Genomic DNA, 22,732 nt, shown 5'->3' on the forward strand with positions numbered 1-22,732 from the left:
TATACTCCAAAGTCACGAAACAACAGTCAGCTTGAACATCTCCTTTTCCAGGATTAACCTCATGGTATTACCAAGCACCTTCTGATCGTCAGTCTTGATATTAAAAGATCCCTCCATCCATCGAAGACACGACTCTCGGCTTAACACTTTGGGACTAGCGCATTGAATTGAACGAGACGACCAATGGGCCGCACGGACGAGACTCCATAATGCGACAACAGCCCCATTAGTAATACTTGTCGTGGTCATATCACAATCCTCCACCTCTCGAGCCTTAGAAGGTGTTGATTCAGTCATTTCGCTGAGATCTCGAAGAAAGTTCTGAACATGAATACTGCGGAGCCCCGGAAGAAAAGATACGCTACAAAGCGCAAAACCGGCTGTATCACCTGTCGGTCAGTGGCGACCCTCGCAACGACAGCCAGTAACTAACCAGACAGCATTCGTCGAGTCAAATGTGATGAAGACAAGCCAAGTTGTAATCGCTGTGTGTCCACTGGCCGTAAGTGCGATGGTTATGACCTCACTCCCCTCACCTTGGGCGGTAGACTTCAACTTCAACCGATAGTTTCTGGAGGCAGTGATCCCGAAAGTCAAGCCATCTACCAGTTCCGAACCAGGATCGCAGCACTCATCGCCTCTTCTTTCGACGCTCACTTTTGGACATATGATGTATTACACAACTCAGATACATACACGCCCGTCCGACACGCCCTGGCAGCACTCGCGTCAGCGTACCAGAAGTCTATCCTCCTGGGCATAAAGTCCACAAGCTGCGATATGTTTATCTTCTCGCAGTACCAAAAGGCCATGAAATCCCTCTCCATTTGCTTTCAGGAGACCAACGTGCTCTCCACATCTGCAAAGTTGGCTGCCTTGGTTGCGAACTTCTTGTTCACGTATCTTTGCTCTTTGCAAGGTCTTCGCCAAGAAGCTCTCGTTCATCTGAGAAATGGCTTGGCGCTCATTCATGAATGGGGCGATTTGAGAGGTCAGGGCCAACATATGATGACGGATATACTAGGGCTGTATATGAGATTAGACACACAGACTCGCGTCATCTCAACAACCGACAGCACGTCCCATTGCTGGATCAGTCGCTCTCGAGAAGCTTTGCAGGGTATTTCTGATACACCGTCCGTGTGCACATTATTACGCCAGCTCGATGCGATACACGCCAAATTACTCAAGCCTTCCGATAGCGAAGCCTCAATTCTGTCCACTGAGTACTCTCTACAGCTTTGGGACTGGCGTTTTGAGAGCCTACACGTTATATCTCAAGAAGAAGAGAAGCATGTGACTGCTCTCAGAATGAGACGCATAATGGTCGAAGTTACCCTCAACCTGGCAACCAACACAAGCGATAATGCAGAAAGCACCGTCGATAAAAATTGCAAAACCATTCTAGATCTCGCCCTCCAGCTAATCCATGACCTCGGCCTCCGACCAGCCCAGGCTGGCTTTTTTCTCGCAAATGGTCTTGTGGAGGCACTATACTTTGTCGCTGTCACCAGCGAGGATTGGGACTTGCGACAGCAGGCTATAGATGTTTTACGGCAACATCGGTTCACTGATGGAGTTTGGGGGAGTAATGCTGCTGCAGATCTGGCGGAGGGGCGATTGCAACGTGATATCTACAGCTATCGGCAGCAGCTAGAGGCATAAATTTCGTTTCGAGGATTTACATGCTATTCCACCACAATTTACATTGAACGTATCTTTTTCCCCTCTTGTTGTGTATTCACAGCTGCTTGAAAATGGTGATGCCCTGCTGCTCAGAATACCCAAGGAAAAGTCTCAGCTTCGGCAAAATATCCGAAAACGCGGGGAACTTCTCCAGGTCCAACCCTTTCCCATTCTCCCCGTCAATCCTGAAAGGTCTCATAACGAGCTTGTTCTGTTCAATGTCCTCCAGTGAAAAGTGCAGTGGCAGAATGCAAGTAACTTGAGGCGTCTTGAAATTCTTGCCAATCATTCCAGCGATGCGCTCCAGCCAACCTGGCACTGCGGGATCAGCGAATGACATGACGATGCAGCCACCGGCCTGAACCAATGAATCGCTGTTGTCGGCATTTGGCTTTGGCAGCCATAATTCTGTCTTGACTTGCGATAATGCAGGTTTGGTCTGCTGGTCGAGAGATTTCCAGATTGCGAAACCCTGCTCGTCTGCTTGGTGAGAGTCGATGGCAAATATGTAACAGTTATTGTATGTATCTTGGTCGTCAAGATTTTGATTTGGGCTGACTTTGATAGCTGCGCATGAAGCGATTGGAGAAAGTTCAATGATCTGCTCTGCTGATTGGCTCGTGGATTTCTTCTTTCTGGTACCATTTGTCTCCGTCTCAGTCGACGCTGCGTCGTTGTCGAAATCGATACGTTGTAAAGAGATCAATTGTCTTCTCACGGTGGCCTCATCTCCGTGAAGAATAGCTACCGCCAAGAGTAATTGCACGCCGAGAAGAAATGTGAGACCAGCGGCACTCCAGATGTAAGGTGAGGCTTTGACTGACGCCTCAATCCATCGTACTGTGGCATGAACGCGTTCATCCATGATTAAGTTTACAGAAGAAGGAATAAATAGATAATATCTTATTTTAATGGATGAACCTTGATTAAATCTTTTAAACGGACGATTTGCCAAGCAATCTGGTGAGGCGCAAGCTTTTCCACGTGCTCATTGTGACAGATTGATTGGCGAAAATGGTGATGCCAAGCGATTTTTGTAGGCAAGATTTTATTGAACAGATTAAAAGCGAAAATTAGCTTCAGCATCATAGAGACTGTCTGAGGTATGAAAATACTTTCATACGAGGTAGGGTCACGAGACCTGATGATGCCGTCGCCAAAATCATGGTCCTTTCCTCTAAAAAAAAACATGGTTGATCGTCAAGCTCTCCAGGGTAGTCAAAACAGATGCAATGGGACCCCAGCGTCGAGGTTTTCCACCAATTAATGAGCTTATATAAAAGGATTTCTGCAGTCTTGGTTATCTTTTTATTCAATGCTGGGCAAAGGACGAATTCGATGCGGCGTAGCAGCGCGTCAAGGCCACTCGCAGTGATGCAAAGTCACCTGGTCTCGCGTCAAACTCGCATCAAGATTCACGGTCCTTGAATTTAACATTTCGCAACTGGCATTTTAGCCTTCCAACCTTGCTCATGCTCGGTGAATGACAAACCTTGTATCTGACTCATTCCAGGCACCTATATCTTGTCCTCGGACACAGAATAAATCCCTTCCCGTACACAAATAGACAAACCTCTCCCTGAATCTATAAATACTTCCTACCCCGGCATGATCCGCGTCTGTGCTCTCCTCTCCGCATTCTGAAATCTGTCTTGATCGCCCTAACCTCGCCAAGCCTCACCAATTCTCGCTTACGTAACCCGGCTTACCCCATACGGTTCCACATAAAATGGCTCAATCCGCTACGTCACTAGACGCGCTAATCGCTCCAACTTCGAGAGCACAACACACCACTCTAAACATCGTATCACATCTCTCCTCACTATCTTTACTCGACGTTCCAGACATGGTCGCCATTCCTCTTCACCATGGCGCTCACTGCGATAGCCTTGCGCGCCTCACAGATGAGATTCTCGTGTCGATACTCGAAATACTGCCCAAGCACGACCTCTGCAGTGTGTCGCGGCTGAACAAGCGCTATCATGCCCTTGCGGATGCTGTGCTGTATAATACGGTTCAGTGGCTTAAACCGGAACTTCATCTCATCTTTAGTCAATCGCTTAGTCGACGGCCAAGGCGCGGATCTGCTATCGAGGGGGTTAAGCTGGCATACCCGGCTTCAGAGTTAACACGTCTCATCTCCGACACGCTAGAGCCAACCAATTCCGTATCGCATACAATCTCAACCATGTCGAATCTCAAAACATTGGATATTGCTGTACCGGTTGGTCTTCTGCACAGTATAGGAAATCTCTTCAACGGACCCTTCGATCTCGCTTGTCTGCAATCCTGTACCCTGTTCTACCAGGATGAGGCCGATCAGTACTGGGATCTCCAAGAGAACATCCACATCTTCACACACCCAACCCTCGAAACACTGGTCATTAAGCGAGCAAAACTAGACGACAGAGGCTTCGAGCTAATCGAGCGTCCGCACAACACAGCGCTCAGCAAGCTCCACCTGATAGAATGCGATATCAATGACGACGCGCTCTCAGACGTGCTCATGTTCCCCGAAGCCCTCAAAGAATTCGTCCTCACCCAAAGAGAAGAGCCCGAGCCCGAACTTGAAGAAAGCTCAGCCAGCATCCGCGACTACATCCTCTCTCTCAAAGAACAATGCCACTCCTTAGAAACCATCACCATCGACTTCCCCATGCTCGCCAGCGCACGCCCCCTCGCCCTGCGCGAGTTCACCGCGCTAAAAACACTACGCCTAAACTGGGACTATCAACTTTTTGGAAAGAGTACAAAGAAGCCACGGCTGCACTCTGTTGGACTACCGCCTGAACTAGAAACATTAGAGTTTTTTAATCCGTTGGGTACAGATGAAGAAGTTACGGATTTATTTGTTAGTGCTATTGAGAATATGCATTTTAGTTGTAGGAAATTGAAGGAGTTGATTGTTTTGGTTGACGAGGATCCGGTCCCGAAGGAGATTGTGGAGGCGGTTAAGAAGCAGGAGCAGTTGTGTTTGAATGTCATTGGAGGGGATTTAGAAGATGATGATGAATAGAAGGTTGGTGTTGTATAGATTGATGGAGTTGGATAAATTTTACGAAACATAGAATAAATACATAGCGACTGTCTTTTGCTCCAAGATGAAGCCATGCCGTGGGGACGGACAGAGGTGGACGACTACCATGATAGATACCGTTGCCTGCGGCTAGTCATAATTGCCCACTAAATTACGGATACACTAAACTTACCTAAGTCTCATCAATGTTTAGGATAAAGATCCTAAGCTTAGGTACTAGTCAGAACTCCTGCGGAGGCACAGATGATAAGGCAAGTCAATTGTCACCTATTCTCTCTCTTACCGCCAACACACAAACTAGCTGCTTCAACGTGGTATTTCTTTTCTTGGCATGTGACGCAGCATAAATTTCCCCATGTTCTCTTCTCCAATCAGCAAACTGCCGAAAGACGGAGCTTTCCATGTCGTTGCGCTTTGACTGTATATATGCTGAGCGGCGTCATCGTCTCATGAATCTTCCCGTCCACTAACAATAGCCACTCAATACTTAACAGTCGAACCGGCCAGCTTCAATTGATCATTTAGAGGTCTCCAATTAGTTCATCACATATCTTACAGTAAACCAACTACCAGCATGGGCAGTCTTGACAACACCATTCCTCCATTCCCGGATGATGTGCCTACGGTGCCAATCGCCCGAATCTCATACTCCAAGCTAAAGTGCTCTGATGAAAATGAGATGAACAAAGTTCTCAAAGCTTCTCAATCAGATGGCTTCTTCTATCTTGACCTCACCGATGACCCCGCGGGACAATCTCTTCTGAACGACACCGAAGATGTCCTCGCTATCTCAAAACGCGCTCTGAACATCCCTCTGAACCAAAAGATGGAATGTCTCGCTGCGCGAGGCAAACAAATGTTCGGCTACAAACCCGCCGGGGCAGTCAAGCAGACTGATAAAGATGCACGACCTGATACAACAGAGTTCTTCAACGTGAGCAAAGATCACTTATTGGGAAACTCTGAGTCGCGAAACTATCCTGCCGAGATCACCAACCAGTGGACGTACTTGGGGAAGTTTGCTGAAAACTGTCACTCTTTGGGACTCATGATCCTTCGCATTTTAGCCCAGCAACTTGACCTACCATCCGACGAGTTTGCCAGGAGAAATAACATCTCTTCAATTTCTGGAGATCATATCAGAATGACCAAGATGCCAGGTTGTGACTCGGTAGATGGTAAAAGAATTGGTCTTGCATCCCATACGGACTTTGGCAGCATCACCGTGCTGTTCAATTGGGTCGGCGGTCTTCAGATCCAATCTCACGACCCCGCAAGACAAGGAGAATGGGCATTTGTCAAACCATTACCCGGACACGCTATCATCAATCTCGGCGATGCAATGGTAAAGTTCAGCAATGGACGCCTCAAGTCGGGAAAGCATCGCGTTGTGCCTTTACCTGGACCGTCAGGACAACTAGATCGGTACAGTTTGGTGTATTTTGTCAGACCAGCTGATGATGTGTTGATGGAGCCTGTTGAGCAGTACAAGGATGAACCTGTCGTTACTGTCGGCGGGAAAGTTGGTGAGGAGAGGGTTTATACTGCTGGGGAGTGGTTGTCACGCAGGTTGAAACAGATGTCAAAGTAAAATAGATAGAATTAATTGAGGGGGTCTTTTCCCGGATTCTCCGGATGAGCCGTGACATCCGAAGTGCCTCATCGACATCGAATACGACGACATGACTCAGAACCAACAGACCATCCACAAGAACGAATAAAACAGAGCCTATCAGCCATCCTCAGGGATATGCTTCCCGGTAAGGTCTTCGGTGTCGATCCGCAAGATAATCTCAATTACCTCAGGATGGCCGTCAGAGCCGCTGTTACTAGCCCTGTAAAAAGCGACGGCCTCATCGTAAAATTCTGATGAGTATTTCTTGTAGCCCATCGCATCCTCAGTGATTCTCTCAATGATGGTCTTCCCTCTGCACAACCCATTAACTGTCTGTCCAAGCATTTGGTACCGCGCCCAGATTGCGTCGCCGAACCTGCACTCGCGAATTGCGTTCACGTATTCGCTCGCCCAGGGCTCGAAGACGGGAGCGCCCTCCCTAGGATGGAGGACATCGCTTATTGAGATGTCGAGGAATAGTTGCTCTAGCAACTCCGTGTCTTGTGTGCTTGTATTCATCTACCATCTTAGTATCTTCTTTTATCTCATGATTGCAAGATCGGACTGACTGAAAATTGGCACAATTACCTTCTTGAGTGCTCAATTATTCTATTATGCCAGGCGAAGATAATCGTCCTTTTTCACGAGGAAAGCAAAAAGCTCAGAGACATTGCAAACAGCGTTAATAAATGCGTACTAGAGTGGGGTTCAATTATCCATGTATATGCGATAAAGCAGATTTTGTTTTTATCACCTTCACCTTCACAGGCCCGGATAGGCTTAATATCCTGACCACAGAAATCTTTGCATTGGCGCAGAGCATCTGATGAGCTTGGATCCTTTCGCAAAGCCTTTTCGCACTAGGCGACGAGCTATCCTGAATCAATCAGGACGGCGGAACCCTTATCTCTTATACGGTCTTTCTTGCAGATACAGCCATATTAAGCACAGGGTAACTAGTCACCATCCCCTCGTCGTAGTGATAACGACAGCTCGTATGACGACAAGTCTCAGGGACACCATAGTGGCCAGAATATTCATAGGAAGCTGTATGCATGGCGTGGAACCAATCATGGGGTAGGCCTCCCCCGCTTGTCTCCGGCATGTCAAAGCATATCCTTCTGAGATACGTCACAACGATACAGCCCTTTTCTTTCTCACAATGACCGCAAGCCGTCTTTAAGGTGCGGAATGGGCTGCAGGCGTGCGGGCGACCTGGGTCTTGGGATGCCCAGCCACCACGAAGTTTGATCAGGTCCGGCGAGATAGACTCTGATCCATCGATTTCGGCGATAGAGTCCCATTCTGCCATAGAGTTGACTCCTCGTTGCGATACCATATGTCGGCCTCCCTGTAATCGGATGTTCTGAATGGCTTCCCTAAGCTTTGTCTTATACAAATAGCCACTCGGATGAAAAACGGATGAGTCACCGCCAGAATGTCCTCTCCAGAAGATGAGTACCACAGTCATCCCGCCCGGAAGCTTTGTAGCAAATGCCTGCGGACCTTTGCCTTCGCTACAAGGTTCAGAGTGATCCTCATGGTCGCAGCGCCCCACCAATATCCGCCCTTCGCCATTCTGCCCCCCGTCGATGCGGTTCTTTATATCGTCCCAGGTCAGTGTTTTATGATCACAAAGTCTGATATGGCCTTTTCTCCCAATGCAGACACTCTTGGGCTTGACGCGTTGCCATCTGGCAAAGCACGCGTTAGGGTGCTCAACGCCACAGGGGTCGCACTTTGACCATGACGACCGCGAGCAGGGGTCGAGCGCTTGAAACTTGCAAGTGACAGGATCTTTCCACAGAGAATCTGATTTTCTAAGCCTCTGGCAAGTTTTGCAAGCATAGTCCTTTCGCATCAGCTTCCCAACTTTAGCCTTCAAATCCGGGAATGGCACGTTGTACTCGAAGCAATGGCGTACCTGCCACGGATATCTTCCAGGACTCGACAGATCTTCATAGCCGCCAGAACACCACTTGCAACAATACCGGGTTGAGAAATAGTGGTCTTGGAACTCAGCGCCTTCTGTCAGGCGTCGGAAGCGCCGAGACACGTGCCGCAAGGCAAAGAAAGCAAGCCCGCCTTCGCTATCCCCTTTTGAGAGCCAGGAGATGATCATCGACAGTATTTCATCAGGAAGTCTCTGCAGTCTAGAAGCATCAAGAGAGCTAGGATTGGCGTGGTCATGGATAAGCTGTGTGTGATGAGGAAGTCCGTTTCCGAGTGTTGAAGAAGGTGGTTTCATCCAGAGGCTTAGTTCGATCGCAGATTCCTTGCTGTTTGTTTCGGCATCCGCACTTCTCATCGAGTATTCATAGTCTAATCGATATTGATCAGTAATTCGAACTCTCTTGCGAGTATATCCTCGTACCTGTTCCACTTTCGGGTGTGTTTTCCCACCTGGTGATTCGGCAGATTACGCCTACGACAATAGTCAGTTATAACATTGCTATACAAGACCAGCTTTCGTACTCATCAGTTTTCTGTATAACTCTGCCATGAAAATTACCACGAGATGTACCACAGCAATTGCAGGGCAAGGCCCTTCTGCCAAGATCAAGGTAGCAGCCATGGTATAGATATGTAGGAAAGCGAGGTATCTGCAAGAGAAAAAAACAGTAAGGCGGCGCAGGGCAACAGGAGGTTTAAATATTTTCCCTCAAGTGTGACAAGCCCGCTTACTCGCACGATAAGAGAGTAAGTCAATTATGTTCTTGAAGTATATTTCCTGTGGTTGCTCCAAGGTTAGGTTTAGAGAACTCAAAGACGTACAGAGCGAGGTCAGGCGCACGACATAACCATAGCCTACTAGGTCTACGAACTTTAAAACAAAACTCTGTAGAAATTCACTGTACGCAGTACGTAATCTATGTGAACAACAATCCAAAACCTGCTTCTCAGTTCAATATCCAATTGGATTTGATCGCAGATGCTGAGAAAGCATACTGTACGTACGTCTTGCCGACGTTACGACTATCTATACCTTGAGAAGCGGCAAAAAAACAATATTAGTCAGCGGGTTTAGCTCAGTTGGGAGAGCGTCAGACTGAAGTCAAACTTCAATCCACTGATATCTGAAGGTCGTGTGTTCGATCCACACAAACCGCAAGTCTTAATTTTTTGCCGAAACCTTCAACTCTGTCTATATGCGCAGTGCATGAACTATTTTTGCCCTATTACGCACATTTCGCAGGCACACTCCTATGCCGCCCTCCAGCGCATGAGCGATATCGCCAAGGTGACTTGGCCATCCCACAATCACAAGGGTTCGTTCCATTGGTCAGTTGTACCTAAAACCTGCAGCAAACTATCAATCGTCTTTACCATTCCTGGTCTGTCAGCCCACTTGATACAGCGCGCTATCGATTGAACTGCTCACATGGAGCAAGAAAACTTCCCACAGTGATTCGAGGTGCCAGAAGTGCTGTTTCAAGAGTCCACTAAATTTACGCCGAACGCGCCTGAATGTTTTTGTCACTAAGAATTGTTTTTGTTGTCCCCATGCAAGGCCCGCAGCCGTGTAAAATGTGGCTTGCTGAAGTCTACCAAACACTGGGAGCAAGTGACACGAGGCCTAAAAGCGCGAGAGTTTATCATCGCCTTCCATCCAATATCGATCTAACTTCCAAGTCTTCTGGGCTTGAACATCTACCTACCTGCGAAATACTATGCCTTCCAACTTTGATAAACTGCCTAGAGAAGCTCTCACCTCCATTGCGAGCGTGAGCGCACAGGTTAGCGATGCCATCTCCGCATCTCTCCCCATCGGGCCAGAGCAGTACCTGACCATCACCGCCCCTGGAACTGTGATTGATCTGGTCAACTCGGACCGCGATGACTCATTTGTGTATAATGAATCCAAACATCATTTCCCTCCAGCAAATGTCAGACAGGCCGAAGCCAGCTTAGTTGACCGAATGATGCCGGTAGCCAAATGCGCAGTATGCAGAGCACCATCTCACCCAGACCTCAGTGCTGACGCATCATAAGGTGGGCATCGAAAGAAAGAGTGTCGCACACAGTTATGCTCGCGCCATCGACAGTTTAATTCCCGCAAGTCCGGTATTCACTCCCAGCCCAGGCATCCCCAGCCATGGAAACATGGACTACGCAAAGTCAATGGAGCTTCTCAAAAAGAAAATACCCGGAACCTCAAAGACCTTCATTGAAGCTTATCGCGACAAGGAGATGAAGTGGGCTGAACGGCAGCAGGCTTGGGAACAGGCAAAGATCAATGCTGCTCGTAAGGCGGAAAATGCCATTGAAGAGGGGACCAAGGACTACGTCAAAAAGCGACAGGAATATTTTGATAAATGGATGAAGAGTGAAGCAAAGTCCTACAAGAATGCTATTCAAGCTGCATGGATGGATTGGGTTATCAATGGAAAGAAGATGGAGGTCGATATGATCTTTGGTATGGTTCAGGTGGATTCTATGGCGCGCATCGAAAACAGTAAGGAGGCGATGAGGAGCTCTGCGATAGACGATCCAAGCGGCGATGGAGAGGAAGTCTACGGGGTTAGTCTCGCGCCCAAGGCCTGGGCTACGGCCTGCAAAGCTAAGGCCGCGGAGTGGCATGGCAATGATCTTGGGCAGCTGAACGGCAGTGACGAAATTACATGGAGTAAAGTCACGATATCCTACTCTGCATCTGATATACAGACTTACGGAGGTGGAAGCGCCAGCTATGGCCTCTGGACCTTGGGAGATGCTAACTTGCCTAAGGAACTGCGCCAGGAGATGGCATCCTGCGATGTCGGCATTTCATTTTCTGCCCTCGTTGTCAACATCAGCCGCCCATGGCTGCACAGCGAGCTCTTCAGCGACACGGACCTTGATGCTCAAAGAGGAGTCAAAGTTAGCCCTGGCCCAAGTCGCATCCATGAGATGCTCGTGCTCGAGGCCCAGGAAGAGGAGAGGAGCAGTGAATGGGCTTTTCCTGCTTATCCGACCTCATTTGTCATTGCTGCTGACACAACGATTGAATTCAGGGGACGAGTGAAGGCTATAGAGGAGTTTTGGAAAGCTGGCAGTGAGCTGTTTGGGTATGGGCCGTGGTCAGTGTCAGGCAGTGCTGCGGGCCGGCAGACCAGAGTTGAATCAACTTCAACTGGCTGCAAGATCAGTTTTGGGGCACCGCAGATTATTGGCTGGGTTAGCCAAATTGTACCGTCTCTGCCGCGATCATAGTATTTACTTTATTAAACACGCAAGTGATTTTGCTTGACATCAAACCTCTCTTCTTCCACTTCTCGTTGATCGTAAAATCCAGAGGAGTCGACACCTTATAGCTGATGCGAGACGAAGGCTCAAGTATTCTATACCTACCTCGAGCGACGGGCAGTTTCCAGTAGCTCTTTATGTAATCACTGCCTCGTTCTTGCAGCCGGGCGTCTTTTTTATTGCCCCGTTTTTTACACAAGGCAGGAGCCTACAACCTGGACCTTGCAGCCTGCGCCTTCGCCTTCTGGTGTCCATCTTCATCAATACATTTCAATCCGACTTCTATTCTGACAAGATGAAGAGAATCACGAGAGCCGCTCGAGCTGCAGAGATGAATTCTCAGTCAACAGACGATCAGCGAACTAGTCACCCGCGACGACAGCTCATCACTTCCATCGTTCAGCCTCCAGTTGCACCCGCTCACCAAACACCTCCTCAGCATGTACCCGCCCGACGATCCGCACCCTCCACCCCCAATATTGTCCGTCCCCTATCAGTGACTATCACACTCGGTCCTCTGAGAGGCTAACAAATCGTAGAAGATCCGGTTCCTGACTTTTTACATCCAAGATTGCACCACGCCACAACATATCTCGGAAAAGTTCACTCGTGGACTCAAGATCGTGTCAAATTGCGCTGCGGATATCACATCTATTCTCTCCGACATTATCAGCTACTGCCAGGACCGCGGGGCGCTTCATCAACAAGCTACGAGGGAAGCAGGGAGGTTCCACAGCGGCTACTGGGAAGGCTACTTCAGGATGGTTACCGCCGACACTCAGTGGCTGACCAACAACTGGGGTGGTCCGAATTGGCTTCCCGCTGATATTCGGGCTGGCCTTGAAAGGTCGTTTGGTACTCCAGTGCCCTCATCGTATGTGGGAATCTTGGTTTCAATTACACAGGCTGCGCAGACCTATGGAATCGACCTCGACTCTCTCTGGGCTGAAGATGGCGCCCTCAGAACGGCCGTGGGCGATGGTGGGGAGCATTGTCTCTCCCAAGCACTGGAGCAAGAGATCATCGGCCAGATCAATCATGAGGGAGCGCTTACAGCCCCAGAGGCTTCTGTCCAAGGACGACAAAGCTCGACTGCTGTTCATATCGAGGGTGGAAGCGAAAAGCCCAATGGCATCAAAGTCGAGACGAGCGAGCAAAGTGAGCCTACATCTATTCAGACAGTTCCTGGCCATGAGGCACCTTCCGCAAATGACAACGACAATGTCCCAGCAACTGTTGAAGTGCCTACCGCTCACGAACATGCAACACCGACGCAGCCTCAGCCCACAAACGGTGAAACGCAATCCGCTCCACCAGTGACGAGAAAGCGGACTTTCGAGCAGATGAACAACACAGGGAACTCGATGTATGACAAGTACAAGACACTCATGACGGGCATCAAGCCGGAAAGACTCGCTCAGCTTCGAGCAGAAGCAATGGGGAATTTGGAACGAGCAGAGTCTGAAAAGACAGCTACAAAATACGCACTGGTAACCCTGAAAGCCAAAGAAGACCAACTCCAACAAATCCGCGAGCACAGCAAGAAAATGATCGATACCACGAGCAATGGGCTGAGAGAACAAGCCAATCACGATATCCTGGCCGGAACTCTAGCCAACATGGGAGAAGTGTACTTCAACGGCATGAACAGACTACTCGACTCTTTTCTCCGGACGTCCTCTGCCTCTCTGGGCGGATTTACGGTCGAGGAGCTGCGGGCACGACATACCGAAGCGATTGACAAGGTCGAGAAAGCAAAGAAGCACATCCGAGCCCTGGATCATATTGAAAAGGCACGAGAGGTACACGAGAACTACAGTGAGATGGAGGGATTTCGAGAGAATTTGCGTGCTGTTTTGGTCAAGACAGGTGAGCGCGTTGAGGATTTGGAGAAGGCGTGCGTCGCTGCGTTTAGTCATGCGGAGGAAGAAGACTAGGGTTCTATTCTCGCATCTCGGACGATTAATGCGAGAGTCACCGAAGATGGTTCTGGGGGCTGAGCAAGTATGTTGAAGGATTTTGTTCTTTACGAGAGGATTGCTTTTTATGATGATGTTTGTGAAATAGCTTCAGAGGCCGGGTGGCCAGACCATCGTGTTGAGACCTGTCGCCGGGGGATGAGTCACCCCGCATTGCCGCAAAAATGTGCAGCGATCTTCAATTGTGATTCTTGCTATCGCTATGACAATAAACCTTCTGTTCTTTCATGCAACTCTCGGTATCTACAAGCAAATAAGATGTCATCTGATCCCCGACCGTCAACACCACCGCATCATCCAAACTTTGGTGTGCGCATGTCCCGCGAGAACATCGGCCGTTTAGTGCGCCATATGCTCCCCGACACTACCGACGTAGAAGTGGAGGCTCTTTCAGCTTTGAAGTCCTTTAACAACCGAATCTATCATCTAGAATGCCGCAGAAGATCGCAGACTCGTAACGATGCAACCGCAGTCGATAAGCTTGTGCTCAAGATCAATGGTCGAGGTTTTGGGCCAGACAAGATTGAGAATGAGGTTTCTTGTCTCCTCCTGCTGGAACACTTTTGCCCTCAAATTCCAGCACCTTGTGCGATAGCTTGGTCCCAAGACGGAATGACTATCGGCACCAAGGACGCACAGCGCAAGGAGGTGAAGCTCAGCGGTGTAGACGAGACTGCGAGTGGTTGGATATTAATGACGAGAGTTCCCGGAAAGCCCATCAACTTAGCTGCGCTCAACAACGATGACGAGTTTCGTCTGGCAACACATTTGGCGGATTATTTTACCAATTGGCGGCGCAACGTCCCTCCTGAGCGCTTTACTGGAAACATTTCCTTTCATCAAATGGGATGCCAGCCTGACATCGAAATCCCAAGCTCGGATGGCACCAGCGAAATGCAGTTTGTTATCAGAGGCATGCTTGGAGAGGAGCTCTATTGTAAAGACGGCATCACTTCCGTGGCAGAGTACTACAAACTCAGAACTGAGAACAAGATGAGAACTTTGGAGACGAACGAGACATTTGGACCAAATAGAGATCTCATACAGCCTCTGGAGGCATTCATACAGCAAGACCTCCCTACCATCAGCAGCCTGAACACCAAAGACGACTCGTTTGTATTCACCCACTACGACCTATCCCCACGAAACATTCTTGTATCCGGCCTACCTCCCCAGGTCACAGGCATCGTGGACTTTGAATTCTCCGGCTTCTTTCCACCGCTCGATGAGTTCCTGAATGACTGCATCGCCAACAATGGCGACTGGCCTAAAGATATGTACGAGGTGTATTTAAAGCGGTTGGAGAGCAATGGTGTACCAACACCGTTGGCAGGAATCAAGAAGGATCATTGGGAGCAGATGGCATTGCTGGAAGAATTGGTTGAGAAGATTGCTCCTTGGTGGTTGCCTGGTAAGTTTCAAGGTGAGCAGCTGGAGCAAGAGTTGAACAAGGTCAAGGCACGAGTAGGGGAGCTATTGGAAAAATCGGGACAGTGATGATAGTCTAGCTCATTTATATGGTACTCAAGAGTCCCACATCGATTGGTTTGCCACCCTACTCGTGTATGAAGCGCACGATACCTTGAAGACTAGAAATAAGTACAGATAGAATCGTCTGGGTCTGGCGATTAGAGATATCTAGTTTTTGCGTAATTGAATTAGGATATGGGTGTTGTAGAATAAGATGTTATAATAGAAAAATGCACTGCCAGGCGAACGAGAGGTGTGTAAAATATGTCCCACTCTGCAATAGAATATCAATACAGCTCATTCCCCATGCTCGCCGCCCTTGTGGCCTCTCTCTTCTGCCTCTGTTGAGGCGATAGCAGTCTCTTCCCCGCCAATCCACCGGATCCGGACTCCGAGTTCGCGCTCGAGATCACGAACAGCTACATCTCTCGCGTCATGTTTGCTCCTTCGGAAGATCTGCCCAAAACCTACGGTAGCATGACGTCTCCTCAGGATTCCACGACAACCAGTACTCACGAAGAGCCCTCTCCCACAGACAACGGCAAACTGGAACCCGGACGAGCCAGCGCCAAGAAGTCCCTTGAGGACCAAATTGACGATCTGCTTGCGACTTTGCGAGATATCCGGTCGTTTGTCTTGCCTGCTTTCCCCGGCGCTAGATCTCTATCTTATCTCTCTTGGAGGAAAGGATCGGCACTGCCTGTATTGTTGCTGGAGGCTACGCCGCCCAGCTCCGTCATCGACTCGATGTAGGAAGCCCAATCCGCTTTTTCTAGAAGAAATACAAATATCGACCTGCCACATCCCCTGATGTTCGGAAGGAGCTCGACCTCGCTGCAAAATGGATCCGCGATGCGTATCATGAAGACCCTTTTCGACGTGGTCTGCCACATCACCGCGTTCTTGTATTAGCATGTCATGTGCTGGCTCGGGCAGGTCCCCTTGACTATCGCCATGGATCCGTGGGCGGCTTTCAAAGCCTTCTGCTTCGTAATCCTCAAGCCACCCGGGACAATACCCGTGCTCACCATTCGACTACTCGATTGGTTCATCGTGTGCTTCCTCTTTCATCCTCAAGGTTGTACCCTTAGTCGGCGCGCACTTGATCGGACTTGGGGATATCTCCTCTCACCATTCCGCACCGGGAACGAGAAGACTTTGCAGGAGAACGTGCGAGACACGTGGTGTGACCCGTCAGATGTGGCATCTATCAACTCAAAACAACACTCTTTTTCAGCAAAGTCTCAGGCATATTTAGGATAATTTAGTATAAATTTAGCGTAGGATAAGTGGAGTTTAGACTAGGTACCTGCTTTAGTTGAGATAGCCGACCCTCGATTCATTCCTGTTTTGCCTTGGGAATGACGTTCTTGAGGCATCTCGGTGAGATTTATACCGAGCTGATTCATTGATCTTCAGTCATTGCGGGGTGGGTTCCCTTGAGAGTAAACAACAAGATGATCCTCTGCATGCGTATGCATGATTGAGGCGTGAGATAATCCTCCTATCAGATGTGGATGTTCCAGAATATCAGTCTGCCACGAAATTCTGATCAGGAGCAGGATAATAACTTTATGCCCATCGGCTCATCAGCGAGGTCAACTTGTGATATTGAGGTATTGAGTCGCTGACTTGCTGATGCTTGCAGAAATGACGAGGACTGCAGTCTGAACGGAATATGTTCGAGATGGAAAAAGGTCTGCCGTTGTGATCCAGGCTGGATTGGCAACGATTGCGGTCGTCTTGATCTTGCTCCGGCGACGCGATACCCTAGCTACAACCAGACATACGAGCCTCCCAGTCCCACAGATTTTGGTATCTAGCCTAATACCTCTTAGGGAGGTCGGATTGTTCAAGATCGTGATAACAAGCGGCTATTCCATCTATTCACAGTGCAGTTCAGTCATGGCTACGGTCTGAAGGGTTGGCGCCCTCATTCTTACATCATCCGTGCCGAATCGCAAAACGGGCCTCAAGGGCCATATGAATATGTCCAAGATGTTTCCAGGAACTTCGCACATAATCCAGACGTCATCTGGAGCCCTGCTGATAAGAAGTACCTCCTGTACAGCATTGGCGTGGAATATGATAAGAAGTTCACGAAGTGCGAAAGCATTAGCTACACCAGGTGGCCTAACAATATTTCTGTTTCGGCTGCTGACGATATTCGTGGGCCATGGTCCCCATTCAAGATAATTCTTGATAGTGACCGTCCAGCTGGCATCCACGCTACCAACCCCTCCGCATTCCCTCTCTGGACGCGCAACAACCCATTCAGCGAAATAGTTCTTGGGATCAAAGACTATTCAATCTTCACCGCCAAGCGTTGGAATGGGAATTATAAGCTCAAATACCAAGCAACATGGAATGTCACAGAGCAAGAAAACCCAGAATGGACCGAAGACCCTTTTATATGGCGCGACAAGCGAGGCAACTGGCACTCCATAAACCACTGGATGATAGGCTAAGTTGAAAACGATAAACAGCAATGGCCCGTATTGGATCTCATCTCTTCTCAAGGAAGCTCACAGGGCCGTGGCATTTCAAGCTCCAAGAGGCTTTCAGCTCCAATATCACTTTTACAGATGGATCTTGGCAGGTGTTCAAAAGAAGGGAGAGGCCGAAGCTGTTCTTTAGTGATGACGGAGAGATGACGCCGTTGTATTTGACCAATGGGGTGCAAGAGATGAAACAGACTGGTGCAGCTTTTACACTTGTTCAGCCAATTGGCACGAAGTGGAAGAACTTTGAGAAGGGCCTGTTTTTTTGATAGCTTCAGCTTACTCCCATTTCATGCTTTGGTGCTTTCGCGAAGCATAGCCCTGTGACCCGCATAAGCCGCTCATGTATAACGTTCTGTACTTTCCAATTATAGGGCTGAAATAGGCTGGGCTAGACGGACCGGAGAGACATATCAATGGCTTACTTCCGTGAATTTCGGCGAGCTTCAGAAGTCCATTTATCTCGAATTTCATGAGTACGTTGACCAAGCCTCCGATTATTGGGGACACTGGTCGCGAGCGCGGCCGATTCGAGGGTAAATAGCTGCTGGGGCCATTGATTCTGCTCTTCAACCGAGATGTTGCGTTGCGTTTCGAGATACTCAGACCTTTTCTCGTCGGAAGTTAATGATTGTAACTCAAATCCTTGTGCATCCTTGGTTGGTAAGTATTGCTTCGGTTTCGCGAGGTCGGTTGCCAACGCCTCCATGCTCTTTGGCTTCTCAACCGGTCGCTTGTGGTCCTCCTCTTCGCGGAGGGTTTCGTTCTGAAGAAAGGAATACCGGAGTTCTTAGTGGGTGACTGTAGTGGCGTACTGATGTACGCTCATTGAATCTAGCATTCGGCGGTAGTTCCCCATTTCGTAGTCGTGATAGGTGAAGAGAGTGTCTATTCTCTCTTTCACAATCCTTTCGGTCTCCTCACAGGACCTAGGATCCAGTTTCAGGTTGAGGACGGCTCCCTCAATCCAGTGGACAACCTTTCTAGTCGCATCAGTCCCCCCGGAGAACCGTTCAACCCAAGTAGTCTTATACTATACGATCTGGCTTTCACGGGTCACGTCGAGCTCAATCTTGAACTCAGGATAATTCAACTTGGCGAAAAAGTAGAGCTTATCTCGTCACTTCTCCTTTATAATTGGCACTAGTTCTTGAGTGGCTTCTGTCTTGATATGTTCCAGCAAGACCTCCGGGTCAGCATATCGGTCTGAAAGACGATTGAGCCAGTGCGAATTGTCTCACTCCCAATCTGCCTCTCGCACAACCTTGCCAGGGACTGGAAACCTTTTCTCCGGATACGGATACGGCTGCACCTCACGGTAAGTCCCTATAACTGACAAGCCGCTTGGCAGTACCGGAGTTCGCTTCGCAACGGGAATCCCCTTTCTGTTCCGTGTTATTGTGATGGGCTCACAAGCTGTCACTCCTCCAGAGAGGGACTGTCCATCAGGTCGGCGGCCCACGATCATCAGAATGTCGTATCCTTTGCCATTACATTCTATGTCTTCGCCAATCTCGACTGACTTACGGGGATAAGTCATCAATTCTTGTCCACGAATGGTGTCGATAGAGCGTTCCTTTGGTTCGCTCCACTTGGGAATCAGGTCTTGCGCAGCCACCTGACACAACAAATAACCTGGCAGCAATATGACACCCTGCCATGATTGCTGTATAGTGTGTGAAGCCATTATCTTTCACTTTTGCTGCTAGCCCGAAGGTTCTTACCTAAACTTAGGGAATCAGTAGTCTAAAGACCCACTAAGTCTATACTAAGTGTACCTAAATTATCCTAAATTTACATAAATCTTCTCATCACTAAGACCAGCTGTCTTTACCTCCTTAACGAGTCGGCGTAGGTCGACGCAGGCTGTGCACCTCCAATTTGTTGTTCTGACTCTACTGGTAATGGCATGTGGCTGACCCTTCAAGCAGGAAGTTAATGTCGCCCAGCTATAATGACGCTTTTTCTTGAGCTCGGCATTTTTCCACTGGCGCCCTTGGTCTTCTGGAGACTCTACTTCCAGTTCATGTTTCAGCTTGTAGTGCATGCAGATCAGTCAGCCCTAAGCGAAGCTATGCTAATTTACTTTCATCTTCGGGTTGCAAATTTCGTGTTCTTGGACGGCCCCCATTCCTCCACAGCCTTCCCCAGTCTCTGAGTGGTCCAGTTCTAAATGCCGCAAACCCATGTCCTTGGCTGTTGACATCATTGGCACGATCCTAAAGCGGATCACTACTGGACTTGTGTAAGTGTATAGCTCCCGAGTCTTATAACTCGATGTGTTATTCGAGATTTTGGCCGTCCCTTGAAATAACCATCTGTAGTTTAGAATGGCAGGTCTTCTAGGAGGCTGTCTGTGTGGTCTAATATGGAGATACCGTTGCAGTTCAATTCATATGTCTTGCTAGAATACGTAATAAAGCCATTTCTATCTCGCGCTACATGCTCTACAAGTCCATGACGCCAAAGCGACATACGCAAAAACAGTGTGCGATCTCTTCTGGCTTAAGGAGGTTGAACTTGATTTCGCACTTGACTCGTTCGACCATCGCCCCATTTGACAACATCGCCACGTTCTAGTGCCCGCTTACTGCAAGCATGCAAAACAGTCATGCCATGTTTTGCATAGCAGGATCGCAAAGGATTTTAGTCACCATGCAAAATATGCCGGAATTCCGTAATTCCGTGCTAGCACAGGCTTCCTATTCTAGTAGTTCGTAAAGTGCACTGCGCTAGTGAATCCAATAAGCCTAAACAAAATGCGAGCGCCTAGAGTCCTCAAGTTTAAAAATCCTTCTAGGCTAACATATGCAATTATGCGTATCGGCAGTTGTGCAAGCGCTGTTGATCTCCTGAGAGAATGAGATCACTTCCTTTTAGAGTCAAAGTGGATTACATTGGTCTGTCGACTGATGTAATTGATGATGGCTTCAGTGCGATATTTGTGAAAATTGCTCGAGTTGGGTAAATCCTTCGAATGAGCAGGTTTTTGAAAGGAATTGTCGAGATGCGACCCATCTCGGAGTACAGTACTTATTGCTTCAAGTATAAATTCTCACTGATTCCTCACTACGTCTGATATCACCACCAAAGCAAATCATCACTTCAACTCGTATACTTTACTTACCATCGTCAATATGCTTCCAAGCCTTCTTCTCTTGGCTCTCGCTGGACTAACTAGCGCCTCTCCAACTGGGTTTCTTACCACTTCCCATCATCTACAGGCTAGAGAGATCCATGCTGATGAACTTCATTCCCGCGCCCTTGCCAATCACCCCAAAGACCTCATCATTGACTCAAAGGATCTCAATGACTACATCAAGAAACATCCCAATTCTGATAGCGTCGTCTATCTAAAGGACAAACAGTCTTTCGTTCCATTGTCAAGCGTCTCAGAAGTCGAAGACAAAGAAGCTAAAGACGACATATCCAAGCGTCAGTATACTGCCCCTTGCTATGTGTATGACCAGTGGCAGGCCCGCGACTCTCAGTCCTACTGGGGCCCGTGGGAGACAGCTTCTGGCTGCCTGTACACCGGCTTGAGTGAGGGTTCGGGTACCCGAACCATCAGTTGGTCCAAATCAGTCTCGGTTGAAGTCTCAGGTGGCTTAGATTGGAACCCTATCAAGGATGTCTTGGGTGTCTCTCTCGGCCTTGCTGTTACAAACACTTGGACTGATGGTGGTAAGATCGACTGCAACATCCCTGCTGGATCAGTCGGCCAGATCTGGGCGCAGAAGTATCTGGGAGAAGGTATAGGTACGCTCTTGTCTCTTTTGAGAAACTACTAACTGGAATAGCACATATGTGGAAAATAATGTGCCAGTCATGCGGTGCCTCTGGCCAAAAGTGTCTTGGTGACTGGGAAGAAGCTGGATTCGTCAAAGCTCCTACTGACGGGTGTGTTGAATATGGATTTCTATCAAGCACAATGCTAACAAGATCTAGGTCTGATCCTGGCAAGAACCTAAACACAGGCTGCAGTACCGGCAATGAGAATGTCGAGTGCTAGAGTTAGGAGGCGATGGATTCTTTAGGGGTCTTGCCTGGGGAACGGTCGCTTACAGGATGCAGCAGAAGGTTGGTTCTGAGCCTATCGGAAGTCCAACTCACAAGGATCCTATTCATGTTACACATTATAGGTGTAATTACACTTCTTAGGTCTAATTGTTATCTGTCTCTATTATTACACATCCTTTTGATCACTGTTATAAGCAATAATCTAAGTCAAGGTACAACCTCCTTTCCCTGTAGCATATCCCAAGTTGGCTTTGGCAACGGCATGACCGCCGGGTCCATGTATCTTCCAGTCGCCGTCTTGTTCGCTACGTAATCACGAGCAACCCTCTCAATCTTTGCCCAGTCTAGCTCCGACGTGCCAACAGCCCTACCGCCGTCTGATGCTATCCTCGAAAGGACGTCCGCAACCCAGGTGCGACAACGCCAATTTGGGTCGCTCTGAACAACCGGCGCGCTACGAAATATTTCGACAAGCCGCTTCTCGTCTTCTACTTTGGCGATGATGATGCGGGCTAGCAGACTGTTCGTGCTCCGGACGTTAGGAAGATCGATCTCTTCATAGACCCAGCCGTGCATCGGGTGGTTTTTGACATGGTAGCGCATGCCCGGGACTTCGGTTCCGGACTCGTTTTTAGGACCGATGAGAAATCCCCAATGATAGCTAGTTACATGTTTTAATTAGGCTCGAGTCGCGACTGAGGAATGATGAATGCTACTTACCGACGCTCTTCGTTGTTAACGACCCCACTCGGATACAATGCGATATAAAGTCGGTTCTTGTTAAAACCCATTATGGTAATTTTATGATAGTCTAGGATAAAATGTGGTGCTGGATATAGTCAACGACAAGAAATAGTATGGGCTTGGAATGGTAAAATTTTGTAAAATGTTCAGTCGGCATATCAAGCTCCATCTTATTATCGTTTTGACAAACGGCCCTGCTTCAGTAAACATAGCATTGATCCAAGAATAGCCCGGCGCTTAAGTTATCGAAATACTTACTCTCGGGGTTCAGTGTTGCATTTATTGAAGCGCGCGCCTACAAACTGTCGATGTTGGTGGTTACTTGTAGGTATTTCTGGAACCAACCCCCAGAGCCCCAGAACCAACACTGTGAGCAGTGGCAGTTTCTGCCCTATGTCTAATGCCGCGAAATCCTTCGCATTGAAATGATACTGACTGATCATCCTAAGAAATA

At 48.5% G+C, this 22,732-nt stretch overlaps 11 protein-coding genes and 1 non-coding gene across 12 annotated transcripts; 9 read left to right on the forward strand and 3 right to left on the reverse strand.

Moving 5' to 3' along the window:
• Positions 1–327: 327 nt before the first annotated feature.
• Positions 328–1,665, forward strand: J7337_007652 (uncharacterized protein; the record flags this gene model as incomplete). The annotated part of the gene is made up of 2 exons (XM_044825289.1): positions 328–395; positions 441–1,665. 2 exons carry the CDS (start codon positions 328–330, stop codon positions 1,663–1,665), a joined length of 1,293 nt encoding a protein of 430 aa, XP_044680946.1.
• A 76-nt stretch (positions 1,666–1,741) lies between these two features.
• On the reverse strand, positions 1,742–2,551 carry J7337_007653 (uncharacterized protein; the record flags this gene model as incomplete). The annotated part of the gene is made up of 1 exon (XM_044825290.1): positions 1,742–2,551. One exon carries the CDS (start codon positions 2,549–2,551, stop codon positions 1,742–1,744), a length of 810 nt encoding a protein of 269 aa, XP_044680947.1.
• An 864-nt stretch (positions 2,552–3,415) lies between these two features.
• J7337_007654 (uncharacterized protein) lies at positions 3,416–4,702 on the forward strand (the record flags this gene model as incomplete). The annotated part of the gene is made up of 1 exon (XM_044825291.1): positions 3,416–4,702. The coding sequence occupies one exon, from the start codon at positions 3,416–3,418 to the stop codon at positions 4,700–4,702; it is 1,287 nt and encodes a 428-aa protein (XP_044680948.1).
• Positions 4,703–5,297: 595 nt separating this feature from the next.
• J7337_007655 (uncharacterized protein) lies at positions 5,298–6,314 on the forward strand (the record flags this gene model as incomplete). Its single annotated transcript, XM_044825292.1, has 1 exon — positions 5,298–6,314. The coding sequence occupies one exon, from the start codon at positions 5,298–5,300 to the stop codon at positions 6,312–6,314; it is 1,017 nt and encodes a 338-aa protein (XP_044680949.1).
• Positions 6,315–9,356: 3,042 nt separating this feature from the next.
• J7337_007656 lies at positions 9,357–9,449 on the forward strand. The gene has a single exon. It is a non-coding gene; the product is annotated as a tRNA-Phe (tRNA).
• A 560-nt stretch (positions 9,450–10,009) lies between these two features.
• Positions 10,010–11,531, forward strand: J7337_007657 (uncharacterized protein; the record flags this gene model as incomplete). Its single annotated transcript, XM_044825293.1, has 2 exons — positions 10,010–10,282; positions 10,332–11,531. 2 exons carry the CDS (start codon positions 10,010–10,012, stop codon positions 11,529–11,531), a joined length of 1,473 nt encoding a protein of 490 aa, XP_044680950.1.
• A 328-nt stretch (positions 11,532–11,859) lies between these two features.
• On the forward strand, positions 11,860–13,501 carry J7337_007658 (uncharacterized protein; the record flags this gene model as incomplete). Its single annotated transcript, XM_044825294.1, has 2 exons — positions 11,860–12,045; positions 12,104–13,501. 2 exons carry the CDS (start codon positions 11,860–11,862, stop codon positions 13,499–13,501), a joined length of 1,584 nt encoding a protein of 527 aa, XP_044680951.1.
• A 300-nt stretch (positions 13,502–13,801) lies between these two features.
• Positions 13,802–15,040, forward strand: J7337_007659 (uncharacterized protein; the record flags this gene model as incomplete). The annotated part of the gene is made up of 1 exon (XM_044825295.1): positions 13,802–15,040. One exon carries the CDS (start codon positions 13,802–13,804, stop codon positions 15,038–15,040), a length of 1,239 nt encoding a protein of 412 aa, XP_044680952.1.
• Positions 15,041–15,243: 203 nt separating this feature from the next.
• Positions 15,244–15,766, forward strand: J7337_007660 (uncharacterized protein; the record flags this gene model as incomplete). The annotated part of the gene is made up of 2 exons (XM_044825296.1): positions 15,244–15,266; positions 15,373–15,766. 2 exons carry the CDS (start codon positions 15,244–15,246, stop codon positions 15,764–15,766), a joined length of 417 nt encoding a protein of 138 aa, XP_044680953.1.
• Positions 15,767–17,935: 2,169 nt separating this feature from the next.
• Positions 17,936–18,373, reverse strand: J7337_007661 (uncharacterized protein; the record flags this gene model as incomplete). Its single annotated transcript, XM_044825297.1, has 2 exons — positions 17,936–18,280; positions 18,338–18,373. 2 exons carry the CDS (start codon positions 18,371–18,373, stop codon positions 17,936–17,938), a joined length of 381 nt encoding a protein of 126 aa, XP_044680954.1.
• Positions 18,374–20,651: 2,278 nt separating this feature from the next.
• On the forward strand, positions 20,652–21,526 carry J7337_007662 (uncharacterized protein; the record flags this gene model as incomplete). Its single annotated transcript, XM_044825298.1, has 3 exons — positions 20,652–21,267; positions 21,315–21,414; positions 21,463–21,526. The coding sequence occupies 3 exons, from the start codon at positions 20,652–20,654 to the stop codon at positions 21,524–21,526; spliced, it is 780 nt and encodes a 259-aa protein (XP_044680955.1).
• A 215-nt stretch (positions 21,527–21,741) lies between these two features.
• On the reverse strand, positions 21,742–22,325 carry J7337_007663 (uncharacterized protein; the record flags this gene model as incomplete). The annotated part of the gene is made up of 2 exons (XM_044825299.1): positions 21,742–22,195; positions 22,255–22,325. 2 exons carry the CDS (start codon positions 22,323–22,325, stop codon positions 21,742–21,744), a joined length of 525 nt encoding a protein of 174 aa, XP_044680956.1.
• Positions 22,326–22,732: the final 407 nt, after the last annotated feature.

Source organism: Fusarium musae, chromosome 5 (assembly GCF_019915245.1).
Source record: "Fusarium musae strain F31 chromosome 5, whole genome shotgun sequence".
Classification (NCBI taxonomy): domain Eukaryota; kingdom Fungi; phylum Ascomycota; class Sordariomycetes; order Hypocreales; family Nectriaceae; genus Fusarium; species Fusarium musae.